The sequence below is a fragment of the Lepisma saccharinum genome, chromosome 1, assembly GCF_977018435.1.
Source record: "Lepisma saccharinum chromosome 1, izLepSacc3.1, whole genome shotgun sequence".
NCBI classification, from domain to species: domain Eukaryota; kingdom Metazoa; phylum Arthropoda; class Insecta; order Zygentoma; family Lepismatidae; genus Lepisma; species Lepisma saccharinum.
The window spans coordinates 175,793,555-175,812,599 of NC_139229.1; the positions used below are offsets into that span (position 1 = coordinate 175,793,555).

At 37.6% G+C, this 19,045-nt stretch overlaps 1 protein-coding gene across 4 annotated transcripts in view; it reads left to right on the forward strand.

The window, feature by feature from the left end:
- Positions 1 to 19,045, forward strand: part of msi (RNA-binding protein musashi) — a 531,937-nt gene that overhangs the window by 301,326 nt on the left and 211,566 nt on the right. For 2 of the 4 annotated variants that reach the window (XM_083143243.1, XM_083143224.1), the window contains one exon: positions 3,598 to 3,630. The exons of the other annotated variants lie outside the window; for them this stretch is intronic. In XM_083143243.1, coding sequence (XP_082999369.1) covers positions 3,606 to 3,630 — 25 coding nt within the window. In that variant the 5' untranslated portion in view covers positions 3,598 to 3,605. The remainder of the gene's footprint in view (positions 1 to 3,597; positions 3,631 to 19,045) is intronic. 4 annotated transcript variants of the gene reach the window in all.

The window sequence follows — 19,045 nt, forward strand, 5'->3', positions numbered from 1 at the left end:
GCCACTCACTTAATATAATGCAAATTTGACAAGCTTTTGTAGACATGATATATATTTCAGTAGGTTTACATGTTATCTTTGTGCGACTTTAGGAGTTTTAAAATATCTGATATAACGAAATATAACTGATGGGCCCTGCGCAGAAACAAGGGCAGTCAACGTAAGTAGTCTATGGGCCAGCCAAGATGTTGGTATAATTTGAGGGTAGGTACTAATTTTCCTTTGTACCACAATTATATGGGTGTGTAAGGATACCTAAAAACGATGCTTGCCATCTCAAAGTGGTAGCTAATAGAAATGGCGGCCAATCCAAGATGGCGGATGTTGACATTTGAAAAAATGACTATATCTCTGAAACCAACGGTCCGATCTCAACGAACTTTCTTTAAACGAAAGCTTAATAAATATTATATATTTAATGTTATCTTTAGTTTTTCAATAGAATCAACCGTTAAGTAGTTAATCACGGATTAGTAAAAAAAAAATCGTATTCTTAATTTTATATTTATCATTAATTTATTAATAATCTAGGCATCTGAGAAGAAAATGTTCCAAACAAACATTGTAGCTTAAACGGTTATCCTTAATTTGGCATATTACACTTGTTGGTTTTCACCTTAGAATTCATATAAAACAAATTAATTATGTAGTATCTGGATCGAATTCTTCTATCAGCATGTGTCCTTAGTCCCATTTAATTACACGTATTGTAACTGGAATTGACTATTGAATAACATATTATTGTTATATACATGCAATAACATTTAATAATAATAATAATAGTTGTTTTTGTTGTAGAATTAACTAACCACTAATTTTGTTTAATTGTTACCAATGTTCATGGAAGAATGTTATTGATTGATTGAAATTAAAATGTTGTATGCGTCAGCACTTAGGCATACACTCGGAAGCCCAGTAGTAGTACATACTCGTATATAACCGTAATTTGTCTGTGGTAGTGGGCCCTCGATAAGGATCGTGAAATGAAAGACGCAATGAAATTAAAATTTAAGTGAATATCATCTCCATGCTAAGATGTAATTTAGTCTATCTTAACCAATACACTGATATGAAAATGAAATAGAAGATTGTGGGCTGTAACTGCCTCGGCGGATATTTTACATATGTGTGGGTATACGATTATTGTCACACTAGTACGCTCAGGGTGGGAGACTGCAACGAGTAAGAGCGAGCGAGGACTCTAGTGTATATTCAGGGTGGCTGCTCACCGGGAATTGTGCGTGAATTATTGGCTCCGATAATTATGCGTGAATTCGACGTGAATTTTTCTCCGTGTGAAAATGTACAACTTGGTTAATCCAAATCCTATTGAATTTATACATATTTATGAATATCCTGAGGCAAGTTTCCACAGTTTTGCTTGTATTCTTATCGAGGAAGGAGAATAAAGCTAATAAAATAAACTGAATTCTCTCAATCCGTTTACTTTTTTTACTCTCCTTTGCAGAACAATCTATCTAACAGACGAATGATTATTTCAAGATAAGATACCTTGAAGTTGATCAGGTAAATTTGAGTTTGAGATTATTATACAATAACAATTTTTCGTAGATGATTATATCCTTTTAACATTTTTGACTATTTGTAGATGTATTTCGAGTCTGAGTATGTGAAAATGCAAATGTAAACTCCCCACCTTAACTTAAATATTTTAAATATACATACCATTTAATTGAATTCGAATTGTTGGATACATTGGAATCACGCAGACTCTTTATATTGTTACTATATGTGTGTGTGAGTGGGGGATGAGAGGCGGTAATAGGTAGAAAACATCTGCTTGTAGCCTTGACTTTTTGGAAAGTTCGCCTTGAAAATCGTCCTAGAGTCATAATTTTTGACTGTTAAATATAGTATATTCACCAATTCCTTTTTTACTCTCGTACCTCTTCTGAACGAAATTTGTGGCATTGCACTGTACATTATCAGTTCCACACACACGAAGAAATCCATTCCCTTTGGACTTGGAAAGGTTTTTTGTACGGGATCTCTATCCACCGTGGTGAGGGACGGATGCGTGTGCCATTGAGAGAGCGAGAGGGTCTGTAGCTTCGAAGAGGATATGCAATCAGGAAAGCGAGTGGGTTCATATCCTTTTGATGTTATTTGCGGGGAGGAAGGAAGTGAACAAAAATCTGTTCGAGCCGAAAACGCGCATATCTCTCATCGTATTCCACAATCGTTGTGACAGGTCGTTGGAGACTGTGTGTTCGGTAAATGCAGTGGTTTTTTTTATGTTTTTTTTTTATTTTTCCAAAGTATACATACGTTCGTCCCCATCCTTCATCGAGGGGAAAACTTCTGCGTCTGAGCGTCACACGCACATTTCTGGAACAAATGGCAAGTGGAGGAAATGCCATATAACGTTTCCCGTACTGTCTCCAGGGCTTTCCCGTATAATGCCGTCGCTCTTTGCTGCATAACGGAACCTAAATTCGTCTCTCTCCTGTCACGCGAAAGAAGCATAAAATATGGGGTGTATATGGGTTGTAACCTTGTCCCAGTCTATTTCTCCACTCTCTTTCTGTTTCTCGAAAAGAGTAAGTGCCCGGGCACTTCTCGAATGACAGCCTTGGACGCATTTCCAAATGTGTAGGCTTACATGCTTAGAATTCCGTTTGCACGTTTTTAGGTATTTCTCTAATATGGATCAGGTGGTAGGAGAATCGAGACGAGTCGTAGGAGACTTGCTTGCTCGAGACTTTCGCCTTTTTCGAGTACTTCCTTATAATTTTAGTATACCTTCTTATTTAACTCTAAAAAGATTGGTTATTTACACGACTAAGTGTGTGTGAAAATACATATCTTAAAATTTCCGAGGGAATTTTTTTCTTCTTCTTCTTCGTTTATAAGATTGGTCGACCTCCTTCGGTTACTCACGTTTGGTGTTTGTATGCAATGATACCTAAGTCGTGTACTTTGTGAACCTGAACACACTCGTTTGTCTCATTTAATGTATTTAAACCATACTGAATGTAATAATTAGTATTTATTTAAGTGTTCGTTAGTAGTAATGCTTGATGTTTCTCAGTTCACTGTGAGATCGTTGTCTTGTAATCAAGGGATTCCCGATGCGATACCCGGTGGAGACACATTGCACAGTGATTCGGATCCCACTTCAACTTTAGGTCCATCACCATTAGCCTATCTGTGCATAAATACTTAAAACGAGAATTTAATTCAATTCTAAGTACAATGTATGCTGATATAGCACAATGGGAACTGGACTTCCAGTTTAACGTGGGATCCAAACCATTGGGCAGTATGCCTCTACCGGGGATCGAATCCAGAACTTTTTGATTAAAATGCGACAGGGTTACAAGTACGCCATACTGGAAGTTTCTTAGTTTTATACAGTAGGCAAAACATTCTTGATTATCAACCATTTTATTATGGTCTTTCTACTCTTCTCAATATTTCCTAACAAATGTATACATAATATAAATTAATATCTAAGAACAAAACGTGTCTGTTGTAATAGAAATTCTATATTTTTAAGTGGATATATGATCATCTTTGTGACTTTTATCTGATTATTGTTCCCTGCTCTAATAACCTCCGTTTTCTTTCAGGTAGGTGTTTTCATGTGTAGTCAAGACCGGCTTTTTGGTAATGTACAAGTTTTATTTGTCTTTTCTTTTTTGAATTGGGATCATTGACGGGATTTGAGGGTAGCATGGGAGAAGTCCCAAAAATTAGCTTGTGTAATTCTAGTTGGCGGTAACTCGGAAGCAAAGTACTTTATTTTTGAAAAATCGTATGCAACAGTACAGCAGATAACTCAACGTTAATTTTTCGCAAAAAATTGTACAGCATATGAGAAGAATTACAATAGCGTACAAATAAACATCATGAGATTAAACTCGAAAGAACTCTAAAAGTCTGCATCATTCGAATTATTTTTAAAAGAATATAACTGACGTGAATATTTCGAAATTTCCTCGAATACGCTGTCTCACACCAAGTAAAATTAATTCCATTTAAAATTTGACTCAAATTAAGAGACCTATCCGACAACCCGTGACTCTACCATTTGCATATTTAAATTTCTAGAGGGAGACTTGAGGACCTTGTTAGTTTATATAATTTATTCCGTTTGGAAACTATTAGTCTGTTAATAATTGCAGACTCGCCGTGTATACAATGTCCGATTTTCTTCAGTAGTGGAACGAAACCCAATTTAAATTTTATGCCTGGAGTGGATTTACCTATTTGTGCATAATGTGGTGTCTGAAAACGAACTTCGCCCCTTCCATCTTTAAAAAAAAAAAAAAACGTAATGGTTTGCGTGCAAATACAGGCAACCTTGACCCCGTTAAACATTGTGTCACGTTTCCCACTTGAAGCTGGTGATCTTGAAGGCATACCAGAAATTTCACTCCTCGTCGAAAAGAGCACTTGATTCAATAGGCGCGGAGACACGCAAGGGTGCCAGGATTCAGACTTCCCTGCCTGGCTCCAGTTTCTGCTGTGGTCTTGTGGTTTTACTGAGCTTCGAACGCAAGAACATTCCCGGGTGCTTATGATACATTACGGTAGTTTAATCCCTGTTTCCCTTGTTTTCGTATATTCCCGGCAGTGGAGCTAGGAAACTTGATAACAAATTATTAAAAATCTTGCCTATGGTGTGGACTGGGGAAAATCGATTCATATGGTAACAGATGGTGCACTTAAACGATACTTTTCGATAATTAGCGGGTTTGACAATGTTTGGATCACAGTAGACACAGGCAAGGAAGATAAAAATAGAAAATTAGACCAACTGTGAGTGCTTTATAGGTTCTAAAATGGTGGTTAACACCTATCACAGTTTGTGCATATTGGTGGTGAACCCTTTTTTTGTAGTATTTGCTTTTATTTTAAAAGCCTGGTGTACTAACACTTTCGAAACTCATTTAGGTTCCTGAAGCTATTTTATCGTGCATAATATGATTATGTTTATTTACAAGCAAATGTTTTATTTTTATTTTCGTGATTTAATACAAAAATATTTTCAAAATGCCTACACTACTTAAATGTTAATAAGGGAAGTGCAAGTGTTGATTTCTTCATTTTTTCTAACGAATTTAGACTAAATTACTATTTCAAATTCCATATCTCCCCGGCCCTCGTGTTTCGAAAACGTATCGTACTGGAAGCCAAAGGTTCTGAATTCGATTTCCGTATAAAGAACTGCTGTTAATTTCTTTTCTATTCTCATATATAGGTCATCAGTTGTTTATTATTTGCTTTCATCGTTGCGATTGAACGTTAGAAGTTAGACGTAAAAATAAATATAAATGAATATTATCTTTCTAGGCCACGCTGTTGAGAACACCTATGGGCGACAAACTCAATTACATGAAGACATCTTTCGGCTGTGTCGATTACCGTTTTCATCCTTGGTTTCCAAATCGACGAGCAACAATAATACAGGAAGATAAAACAAAGCGCTGTTCCCTGCCAGACATCGACCAGCACTAATGCAGGTAGCGGCAAGAGAGGCTGTACGTTGAGCAGAATGCAGAGCTCTTGAGAACAAATAAACGGAAACCGCATGGAAGGATTCGTTTCACTTAGGCGTCTGCGGAGATCTCCTCATGTAACGAGCGCTGAATGCTCCCCGCCTGAGGAGATGATTAGCTGCAGCGAAATGAGTTCTACACGAGAGGGAGATTCCGCTGAAGAAGAAAGGACGGAAAATCTCAAGTTAACTTGTAACTTCGTTCTTCACCACTATGTAAGATATTCGTAAGCTGGTGGACATTTTTTAAGACAGACATGCTATGGATAACTGATGTTGCTCATGATATTGCTGTGATTGAGATCTCAGCACTGCAAAGTCACTCACTGGTGCATATGATGTTTGGAAGAGGAGTAATGAAGCTGCAGGTTACAAGAGAACAGAGTGTGGACGAAGACTGAGAAAGACAAATTTGTGGCCCTTTGTTTGGAACATGGTGGAGCAAGCACACCAATCAGATTACTAAAATTTGCAACAGCATATATAGCTAAATACTTTTACTAAGTACTAGTAGGACTATCCATGGTACATTTTTGTCAGTCCCCCCCCCCCTAAATTTGAGATATTTGACCTTGAAATTTTACAATTTAGGAGTGACAAATGGCCATGACGTGCTTTGAACATGGTCTCCATTTCATCATTTCTCAAAACCTTTCCAAACATAGTTCTTGTAAAAAAAAACCGACAACCTTTAGTTTTAAGCCCTTTAAATTTTACAGGCCTTTAAGATCAGCAAATGTTCCTCCTTTTGGTGACTAACTTCAGTGCCTGTAAAAGTACAGTTACCTAAGTGTTATCTTTTGTGTATATACACTTTCTGAAAGGTTAGGGCCTCTGCTTGAAGACAGTGAATAGCATAACTTTTTATCTTTAATAGAACCCACGCAGTAGCCTTTTATTCTAAACCCTTGCAAACTCTTATTTTTGCTTGCTGCGGCAAAGAAAAGCAAGCATAAATCCAAGATGGCGGCAGATAAAAAAAATATGTTTAAGTTACTAATAAGGGTACCTATAGTGAAAGTATTAAATAAGTAACAAAATAGTCGACCAACCACTTCCCATAAAATTGGGCGATTTCACACGGAATGACCCGATGGAAAAAAAATAGAAGCAGATCATCTTGCGGTAGGTGTCACTGAGAAGGATATAGCCATAAAGAGCTGTTGCAGCGGAAGCTAGGACTGGTATTGCGCACAGTGTGGTTTCAGCGTATGCTTGGAGTGGATGAATACACAGATGAGTAGGAACTTTCTCAAAGGTGCCCTCAGAGTAGCGTGCACATGTCTTCTCAAATGGAACCTAACTATGAGGAAGAAAGTGATAGTAATTGGAGTTGAGCCAGCGTACTGTAAAAACAGGTTGATCGAAACTCTGTGTTACGCACTAGAGATACAGATTGGACAACACAGGATTATTTTCGTAATGTAAGGCTGTTTCGTCACTGTCGTTTCTCACCTCCTCAGAAATTACTTGTATGATATACATTTTAAATATACAGGTTGTGCATAAAGTCCGGTAACACTTTAAAACATTTATTGTATTTGCTCCTAAATTTCCGTTGGAAATCTGTAGCACTCTTTGTTTTTCATAGTGTAGCACACAAAAAGCCTTCTAAACTCCAGAAAGAGCTATCTTGAATTTGCCACCATGTAGCGGCGAGAAATGGAACTAAAGGGAACACCTGCAATAAAAAAGAAATACGAGTTTACTCGTTCAACTAATGTAGTATGCCACTTAGTAATGAATATAGTTTCTTCACAACAATTTTTTGAAAGTGTTAACGGACTTTATGTACACCCTGTATATTTTACGTTTCTTTTAAATGTTATATTTAATTCTTATTTTGTAGTATTAATCATTTATTGATGCTTCGAGTTTTTAAGTCCACTTTATGCACAGAAAGGCTAATCGGGACTGGACCTACTGTTTTAAGTGGAATCCGAACCACTGTGCCTCCCCTGGGTATAGAATCGAACACTTCAGAATGCGTAAATCGATTGCATGTGGAATGGAATGCGTGGACAAGGAAAGCATTTTTATTTGCTTTTGAATAAGGCATGTTTTCTTTTAAAATCAATAATGTCAGGGCGACTTAGGCGTGTTCACAAGACAAGAAAATTTAATATGTTCATAAAGAAAGGATTTTCCATTTCGAAAAACGTCCCACGCCCTTAAATCGTTAACGAACCTTTCGTAATACTGCCTGAATTAACTCTCATAATGGCAATGTTATTAAATGTTAATGACGAGAATCGCAATATTTTCTGGCCTAGCGTCCGTTAAACGTCTTTGTCTTTGTTTATAATAAAGCGAAGATGGAATAATTGCCATCGTGTTTACGGTCAGCGTTAAGATTCCGGGGATGCGGTTTCTTAGGCCGAGCACGTAAACTGGCGATGGCTGAGGGATGCAGCGCGAGATGAAATCCTAACTGCCTCCTGGGATGTAATTGGGTTTCATGATCTGCCATGATGGTTGCCTCTTATGGCCGTTTCCCTCGGCCGCGATGCACCTCAAGGGACGATTGGAGCTTTAATTAGCGTTTCGTGTTTCGCCGTTAATTAAAGCATTTCCAGTAACATGTTTTACTTGCCCAAAATAACGCAAACTGTTTGTTTAACAGCATTCACTCTTGATTTGTTAGCCCCTCCGAGGAACAATGCTTGCATTTCCATTTGCTTGTTTGTTAGGTGGGTTATGCTAGGTTTTTTCTCAGATTTTACCGCAGTGGATGTAGCAAGTTTTTACTCGAACGAATAACTAGTGAAAATTTAGCTATCTGAATATTAATGTTCCTTCTTAATTCAATCAATGTTTCTTACATAAGTTCACATGTCATATGGTCATACATCAGTATTTTTTTTACGTTATCTTTGGTCAGTCGTGGCAGTTTGCTAATCTAGTAATAGCTACGTATTATTGTACTGACGAAGATCCCAGTTATGAAAGCCATATCTTGAGCATTGGCTTTCCGTAGATGCTGAAAATTTAAATGTTAAGTTTTCAAGGCCATGTTCTCTTCTTCTTCTGTGCTTTTCATTATTATGTTGTACCACATCATCTTTGTGTAACACGCTTTACACCATTTGCTGTACTAAAACTAAATAAATAAATAAAACTTTTCTACTAAAAATAATCAAAATTAACATGCCTACAACTTTTGCTGTATTCGTGTTAATCTTGATTATTTTTAGTAATGTATGGAAACACATATTCGATGCCAAATAGTATTTTATTGAAAAAAAATTGTATTGCTGTTTTGCTTTTAAAATTGTAATTTATCGTTAGGCTGTCCTTTAATTGGTATGTTTCCCTTTTGGCCAGTTAAGTCGGTAATTTTAACCCTTTGACTGGTTTACATCCCTCTATATCTTGCGTATTGATTCTTGACTAAAAAAAAAGTAGTACATTCATAATATAATACAACAAACTTTAGACTCTACAATATTGTCATAATAGGCTTAGAAATTCCGTAATGTAAACATTAAAGAGCAAGACGATGTCGAAGGTATTTATTATTTATAAAATATTAGATTTTGTATACCTTGTATTAATAAATAATCTATGTTTTATTTTGTCTCCGTATCTTCTTTTTGTGTGAGTGGTGTGTCGGTTAAATGCTTAGGTCAACACTAATAATTGTGTTAAAAATACATGATATATATGTTGGGATATTTTGTAATTATTTTTAAGACTTGTTGTAGCAATATTTTTTCCCACCGGACAATAACATTGTCGTAGGTAGACTCACAACTTCTCAGTAATACACAGAAAAAAAACAACACATATTTGAATTAAAGTAAAATATAGCGTTTTTATCTTTTAATTGAAAGTTTAAAAGTTATCTTGAGTTAACATAGCTTTCGCCGCTATTTTCCGCGACGATTTCCAAAGCAAAGGATGCTTTAAAGTATTGTGAAAACGATACGGGAGAAAAGTTTTGCCGCTTTGGACAAATTTAGCTTATGTGTTTGAACGTGTGCTCTGCTGTTAATGGGTCAGCTGACAACCCTGAATCAAACGTGGTCACTTGTGCGCGCGCTGTGTGATGGGAGGTCTCCGATTTCTCTATCAGCTGATGCTTAATACATATAGCAGTAGTGTAGTGTAACAGTGATTTCTTCAAACGCTCCCAACATCCCCTAACACCCACCAAAACTCTCATCAACACACTCCGTAAGAGTTTTACCAAAGGCTCGCGATGTGTAAATATTACCCAGAAGCAAAATTACTTCGTAAGTCAAAATTATAATTACATTAAAGCATTTGATTAACAATACCTTTATTGGTTAAATTAATTGTATTAATTTTGAACACCCTTATTGCATTTCACAATGAATAAAAATGAGAAAAATATAACATGTTTAAATACCAAACTGAGCAGGAGTGCGTGTGCATGAAATTTACACAGGCGATGTTTCTACGGCACTGTGAGAGGAACTAGTGAAGCCTCATAGCTGATTCAAGGTCAAGTCATGACATTCGGAAGGGTTCACTGGAAAGACACTGAGAACTTAGGCACTCATTGCAAAAGAAAAAAATCACAATCGCGTGGGTTAATGTTACTTACCCATTCACGTGTCCTAACGGGTTAATGGTGATGCGTCATAGATATCCACGAAATGATTCATCATCAAAAATTTGATGAACATGGGAATGATAAAGTTAATCATTTGTTTCATTAGTGTTGGATTCTATAAATATTGACAATATCTCGGAAGATTGTGATAAGAATATTAGTGTTGATGTGTCGCGGTTCTGCAGCAAAGTATTTTAAGGGTGTGAAAATGTTCACCGAATAGAAGATAAATTTCTTAAAAATAATGATAGTTAGCTTTTAAAAAATGGGGTGTTTGTAGTTGCTTTTTCTTCTATTCTATGCACTCTCAAAAGAAGATTGTCAGCTTTGAAGAAAGTAGCGACAGAAATAAAAAGCGATAAACTGAAAAACCTAGCCGGGAAAATACGTCCTAGAAACTCACATTCGCATGAAAACCACATTTAAAGGAGGAAGGATAAGGAAAGGCATCGGAACTAGTGAATAAATATTATTTAATGCCTTCTAGGCGTTAAATATTTATTCATTTCAACAATACTTTTCACAATTATTATCATTATTATTATTACTATTTAATCGTTATAATCATTATTTTATCTATTTATGGGAATGTATTTCAATCTTCTAAGTGTTTACTCTGGTCACAAGTGTGTGTTGAAATAGGTAAAAATTATACTTTTTGTATAAGAATCTTAATAATCAATCCCATGTCAATTCTGTGAAACCAAAGCCTCGATTCTTCCTTTAAAATGCAAATCTTACACATTTGTATTGATTTAGGGTTCAAATAGCGAGGTCCTGATTTTTGCCGATTTTTTTGGCACTCTGGATTACTGTGCAACGGTGTGAATAAAATAACAACGTAAATAAGCAGAGAACTACCACACCTGCTTCGCATCACCAACAGCAGAAATCCATTCCTTAAATCAACACATGGGGTAGAACAAAGAAAAATGAAAGTAGCAATGGAAAATTTATTTTCAATTTGCTTTTGGCTGTACTTGCATATTTAATTTTGATACGAGGGGAAGCGCATGTGAAGAGTTAAAGAGTAGCATACATGGCTACTGGAAGTAGACAGAGACTATACGTATCGAAAATAACCTGGTAAAGAAGTTCAAAGTATTGACTACAGGCACAGAGCTCTGCTAAAAAAGAAGTCGTGACGAAACTGTGACAGCCATATGGTGTAGAATAACCGTCATAAAATCCGTGAAGATATTTTGAGATAAAGATGGTTTGCAGATAAACACTCGAAGACTTTTGGTACAATATTTAGAAATCTTAACTATTTTGATTTACCGGGCACATTATTTGCGATAAAGAAACTTCGACTGTCATCGGATTTTCGGAGGCTATTTAGTCCGTGAGTAGAAGCGCACCTAAATCTGACATTGGTAGAACTACGCAATATGTTTGATGATAGCGCAGAGTACGTTATGCGATAGTGGTTGCAGGGGACCCCCTCGACGTTAACACTACACCAACTTGTAATCAAGGGGTCCGGGTTCGATACCCGGTAGAGGCACATGACACGGTGATTCGGATCCCACTTTAAACTGTAGGTTCAATCCTGATTAGTATATCTGTGCTATAAATTGGAATGAAAACAACAAACAAATCAAATCGATGCTGGGAGACAAGGCAGACGGTTTTCACTTGCCCCCCCCCCCTTTCCCTTACAGTAAGGAGAATTAAACTTATTCTTCCCTTCACTCTTTACTATCGTCCATCTTATTGTCCTTTCCGATCCTTGAAACTTCTTATTTTCTCCATCCTTTTCATCTTACCATGTGTCTGTATTTTCATATTTGTGCCTTTGCTGGTTATTTTTTTCCTCCTTTTCTCACTCCCATCTTATTTCTTTATTTACCTCCCTTTCTCTGTCTCCCAATATAATTAATTATCTCTTCATTCTAAAATGTTCGTCTCTTGTGATAACCTGGAGAGAAATGACGTCAGTACACAACTCAAAAGATAAAAAGTCTTTGTAGAAATGCATTGTAAGTGAAAATTTTATTATAGATGAACAGATGGCAAGAGGAGGAAATAAAAATTAATCCATTGGGGCCATCGCCAACAACATATTGTATACTTTAGCCCATTGTTTTGTTCTTTCGGAACGCGTGGATGCATGCCATAAATATCGGAGGGAGAAATCCCATGTACGGAAATTTCGGGTCGTGTAGGAAGTTGCGGAATAGTTCACTTCTTTAAGTAATTTGTAATGCAGAGGGTTGGGCTGAGGTCTGTTGTACCGATAGCTGAAAAATACCGAAATTATCAAAGATGGGTTACGCGATACCAGTGCGACACAAATTGAAAATGCCAACGTTTATATATGTAGCTTCAGGAGAAAAATTTAATCGGACCCGAGAAACTCTTTGTATCTGTGGAAGTTTAGCGCCAAAGCATCACATGCAGCTAATTCGGTAATTCGTTTAGCTCCGAATTCTATACCTAAAGGGGGAGGAAATAAATCAAATTGGGGGGAAAATTGTGGGTGCGATGCATCACACAAGAAGAGAAGCTTTACGTGTCTCCCCGACACACAATAAACTCTGTGTGCAAAATATTGTCATGTTATCGAGGTGGCAGCCGTGCATAATAGTGTTATGGCGATCGATTCAGTGGTGCCACGGTGCATATCGCATTATCGAATCGAGAACGATGGGTTCATTTGAATTAGGTTGCCGACGCGTACACGGCCATTTATCCCCGGAGAGACAGGGTGAACGACTGCGTTACCTGCGCACCTTTGAGGATGACGTGTTTCCACGTTGGGAAATTTCAGATGGAGAATAGTTTTGAACGGTTTCCGCTGCCCCAAACCGAATCATTTCGTTTCGAAGCGTCGGTAAAGGAGATTGCTGTCATGGCTACAAAGTTTATGCCTGGAGACGGTTGGAGAGGTTGCCCACACCATCTGCGTTAGAGGACAAGGCTGACAGGACAGCATAAGAGGGTTTTACATTGTGTGTTGATGCCGGGACGGGTCAGTAAATAAAAAAGTGTAGCGTTATTGATATAACTCGAATTTTAGTATAATTTCTCCAATACAGCAAGATCCATTGGAAAGAGACAATAATGAAATATTGGGCCAAAAAAACGAAAGATGTCACAAAGCTCCAAAATTGTGTTCGCTACAAAGGTTGAGTAATCGTACCTTCTACTATTAACTAAATGATGTATAACACTTGAATTTTTATTCAAATAACAATTTTAGATTGTTTACTCACAAGATAGAATAGAATTACAGAATTATATATAATTTTAAAAATTGAGATTCAGGGGTACTTTATCATGCAATGTCCCTACTGTAATCTATTGAGCACTGGGCAAGGTAAAAATGTCGACCAATATTTCTAATGTTGCTCTCATATAAATGTTGTATGGTACACATTTCAGTTTGATATGATACAGAGACAGACTTGTGTAAAATCGAAACGAGACGAGACTTGTCCAGATGAGAACGAGACAAACCTCTGTAAAATGGAGACGAGACCGATACTTTATCCAGGCATACCGAGGGGATTTCTGCCTGATTATTTATAGAAAATGCATACACGTGGTGCCATCAGCGAACCTGTGCTGTTTGTCAGGTTTCCGAGGACTGGCACTATTTAATGTGAAATTTTGTGTTGTATCACGTTGTATATGATGTTTATATTATACGTATCGAGAATCGGGACAAAACAGGAAGTTGCCTTTCGAAGTTGAGACGAGAACTAGACGCATGTTTCTAAATCGATGCGTGAACGAGACAGGCATTTCTGCCTCTTTTGGCTAATCGCGAAGATGAGTATGAGTGATGATATGGTGAAATTGATGAAGGGACACTCACAGAGAACGCCCGTTCCAGAGCCGGGATTCTAACGCGCGACCTCTACCGTCGTAACGCCAATCGTATTTGAATAAGAAAATCACACATACATATAAATAATTTGTTACACAAGTCTTAGAACTGTGCAATAAAGTTTCCTTGTAATTTTGACATTCAAACTGTAATAATTCTGTGCATTTTATTTTCATGGAAATTTTGCAAATATGCATGAACTTTAATTCGTTCTTCGTTAGGTACTGGTATATCTTTATATATGGCACTAGATTTTAATTTTATCTAATTTCCTTCAAGCAGAATAAGGATGATCAGTCTTTCGTAAATTGGTTTTGCCCTACCTCAAAAAGTAATACGCAAGGTCGTGTTCCTGTTTTCCTTTTTTATGTATCGCATGTTGCCATGTTTCCCGTGGCGCAAAACCGTGCCAAGAAAATAAAAAGAAACAGACTATTATTAGTGTGGAAGCATCAGCTCGCGCTGTCTGTGAGAGGGCCGGGATTGAAAAGCATCAGGCCGAAGGAGGAAGTTTGTGGGAAGGGAGGAGGGGAGGTGCACGGCGGAGCATCTGTACCTTCCCATCCACGTTGGAGGGGAGGCAGCGTTTTTTACTTTCCCCTTCTTTCATCCAGGTTCCAACTACTCCCAAGATTTTTAATTGTATCTTTCACTGCTTTGGTCTCTAATAAAGAATTTCTTCCACAACAAAGGATATAAGAATTTCGGCAAATTTCGGAAAGTGAAACCCTGCTACCTTACAAATAGAGATAGTGAATTTCTATTTGTTTCTTCCAATCCACATTTAATTGTATTGATAAGCGTTAGGTGGGGTGAGTTTTGTGTGGAACCATTGTTTTTATCATTATTGTTATCATTACATGAACAGGTTTAAAAGAAAAGATATATAACAGCATGTATTCGTTACGTATCTTGCGTCTGGTTAAAATCAGTAAAATTTGCATAAAAACAGCTATCCTACCAAAGAAATTGATGTCTAAACATTTTAATGGATTATTGAATAGCAAGATTATTAAAAGATTATTGTTAAGTCTAGCTGATGAAAAGGAAAGTTTTTGATCATTATTTTTGTGCGGATTATTAGTAGTAGAGGTACGCATGAATTTTCGCATACACTGTCAACTCGGTCTGTATAATCACAATCCACTCATTATCTTTATGTAAGTTCTGCGAAAATAAATCAACTTTATATTATACAAAAGCAAACAGCTAATTTGTTTATTTAATTTTGGACTTGGTAAATCTTTCGGGGGGGATGTCCGGACCCCCTAGACTCCCCTCTAAATGTGTGCTTGTTTGTAGCCCAAGCAGTTTCAGACACACTGTAATAAGCTTTAAGGTTTGTGTTTTACAGTGCCAATCATGCTATTGACTATCTTTTGTTAATTTTTAACGTGCTTAATGTTCCCAGTTGATTCAAGCCTGATGGGGAATATATATTCTATTCCTAGTATTAAAGCACGTAATTACAAAGTCATACATTGCTGACTTATTTATTCAAAAAGACTATGGAGCTACCTATATGTAGTCACCTTATAGTGATAAAACAAGCCATAAAACCTGAAGTAACGTACGTCTCCGTGAAGGCATAAAGATAAGCAACCAATTGTAGTAAATATCACACAATAAATATAATGTAATTCCTTCGGCAAAGGACAAGAAGAAATAATAAAATAATGTCTGGATATAAATTAATCCAGCCTAAAACATTGTTTGTATTTGTTCTTTATTGAATTTCGTCAAGAATTTATTTACACAGTTGCCATTAGTTAACAAAGTATAACATTGACTAGGCAAATAAATGTGAAGAAGATTATCCATTATTTAATAATCTGAAAATGTCAAGTAGTCCATCCTCCTACTTTTAAGAAAGTCAAGATGACATGCACATTTTCCATCAAGGAATTGTAAATAATCGTTTTTATAATAAAATATTAGAGTGAAGGTTTACATCGATCTATAATTTCCTAATACAGAGAGTTTAGTGGACCCAGTGAGGGAGCTTCGGTCAGTTTCCGGCGTTGTGACGTGGACGGGCGATAGGCTACGTGATAATGATGTTGACTCTCGAGATCAATTGAGAACTACGTAGCACTCACCCAGTGCTTCGTATACCTTTCTGATTATCTCAGCTATATCGATAAATCACATAGTAGCTCTGTCTGTTTGCATGGTTGTTGACACGGCGGACTATCACGCAAGAGCAGTTCTATGAACTTTCATTCATACTGAAACAGCTTTTATTTTCTCTTAATTCGCAACATCGCATGGCCTTACTTTTAGTGACACAGTCGTAGAATTTCTAAATTTGCCCGGGCTGCAATTCGGAAACCTGTAAAAATATTTCTACTTATTTGAAATATGGTCACGTCTAGATTAATCGCTCTACAAACCAAGGAATATTCTGTAGGCGCCATATCTGGCGAATAAGGGGGCTGACAACGCTTCTTTTCGCTTGCGTTGAGTCAGCGAAACCGTCTGTATCGGCGATAACTGTTGGAAGACGTTATATTGAACGCAACCCAACTGCCGGCTGACCTTGACTGATATTTCCGGCCCTTTCTGTCCCCCAATCGTCTTCGGGGGTGTGTGGCTCGATGGGCGTCAACAAACTCAGTTGCGAAGTAAAAGCTAAAGGGATCACATCGCTCTCCCGAAACAACGTTGCCAAGCGTACTTCTGTTTTTGCCAGTTGCCTATTTGCGTGTTTGCTTGTGAAACTTCCTCGTGTATGACCACGTGTGCAGTTGTACCATTAACACCCCGCTGATTTCTGGTGCTGGCAATATCGTTGCCCGAGAAGACTCTCTCTCTCTTTACGATACGTTTGGCAACATGTGGTGGAGCCAACGCTCATTTGTTTCGTCGCGCGAACAACGTTCGGTACCTTGTGACTCGAAAATGCCCGATTTCAGTCGAAGATAATTAAGTTGATCGCTGATTCGCTGTAATCCAGCCGCCAGTTGGAGTTGCGTTCAGTTATAATGTATCTCCATGGGATGTCAACACGCAGTTTTTAACATTTTCTTTTTGGCATCTGATTGAAAACTTTACGCTGGGCAGAAAAGACGTTAGGCAAGGTATCAATGAGTTCCAGTAATGAATTACCGCGTAAAAAGTATTGTCCCAGCAATATCGATCATAAAACTTCGCAGATTGACTACGTAAATGAAGGTATTAGCGGTTGGAAAATGAGGAGAAAATTGCCATTGTTATGAAATTAATAAAACACATCCTAAAATCCCAATCATTTATATTCCTTGTTAACAGAAAAGTCAGGCTATGGTAAAAATCAACAGGAATTACACGAAGCAAAGTTGTTTTTCAGAGTGGGATAAAAATGCTCTGATTTCAGGGCGTTTTTCAGCAATTTGCTCCTGACTATATGTTCCAGTGTTTTGTTCATTGAAAGAGGCAAAACGTTTCCAATTTAACTATCAGAAGTTCCTCGTGAATCGCTCAACGAGTTGTTTTTAGCATTCGCCGCATTGTTTATGCAGACGGCGGGTCTGTCTGCGTTCCAGAGGGGCGAGAGGAAATGTCTTTACCAAAAGGAAAAATCCAGCACGACGAAACGACAAAAATAAGAAGGCGACGAAATGAAGAACGGCGAGCCCGCCATATAAGGAATCGAGAAACCCTCGTTGTGCTTTTCAAGTGGGGGTGTCGCGCAGAAATATGGCAACCGTGCATACCTTTCGTGCGTGCACAAGGGGCGAAGAAGACTGCTTGACGATGGTCGTGTATTCCGTAAAAGAGAAGTGGCGTGCCAAGCTTGTTCCGGGCTTTTACGTTCTTTTCCGTTCCCGGAAACCGAGGCTTTCCCGAGGCAAGACGAAGGGCTTGTCTGGCATTTGAGCTCCACTGAATCCGACAGCAATCAAAGCATTTTCGCTGTTCGGAATCGATTTAATTTTGTTTTTAGAAAAGTAGGTCATTTGTGCCCTTCACAGATATTGAATTCCCTCCCTCTTTCTTTCGTTTGATTTTTTGGTGGAAAGATGGTCCCGGGGCATTTGTTCATTAGGCACCAATTTCGCTCCTTGAAACAGCAAATTGCCCAAGAATTTCCTAGAAGTTACCTGAGTTTTGTACGCAAAAAAAAATAGGATTTATTTTCTTTGGATGGGGCGGTACTTTGTAAAAAGTCGATTCAAACTACTGTACTTTCCTGATAACTTTGTTTTGGTTAGTTTGCGTCATTGTAATCGTAACGATAAGTATGAATGATGATGAACTGAAGAAATAGATGATGATGGGACATACAGTCGTGTGTCCATGAATCGAACCTGTCGTAGAGTGCTATGCTGGTCACTTCACCACGAGACTGCCTGGCTTCATAAGACATAGAGCTGTTAAATGACAACAGATATAACGTCCCATCACGACATGGGTATTGCAATATCCACACGATAGAGGCGTGTTAAATAGTATGCAAACCACGTTTTGGGTGAACTAAGAAGTGGTATCAAAGGGAATTGGAAATAAATAATGTATTTTCGAGAACTCTTGACAATACAAAAGTAATAAATTACTCCCATATTTTTCAAAGTTTACTCATTGACGTACAGTGCAGTGCGTCATGGATATTTTTTTTGTAATTTCACTGGCTACCTCCCTTGGATGCAGTTCTTTATATTTATGCCACGGCTAATATCTACAGGGTAGGGTTCTTGTTAGAAATGAAATCAGACAGTAAGCCTACCAATGGAGATAGTTAATCGATTATATTATATCTTTCTTTGTACATGAAGATTATAGTTGAGAACACATGAGAATATATTCATACAGAAGTAATCGGACTTTTACAGAAATTTCAATTGCTACAGTTCTTATTTGTTTGTCGTCATTTTGACATTCACATTCACTTGTATGGGCTTCCTACGGGATCTGGGTCTTGACTTGGACTTCCTCCGGGACTCGGACTTCCTTCTAGACTCGAGCTGGGACTTCCTTCTGGATCTGGACTTATCTTCTTATATCACAGATCTTTTGCTTTATTAAAAAGCCATATTCGAGTCGACTAAATCCCAGAAAGTTTTGTCTTTTCTTTTCCCAATACTAATATCAAGTCCAATCTAGTAACCCACTTTGTGGCGTCGATTAG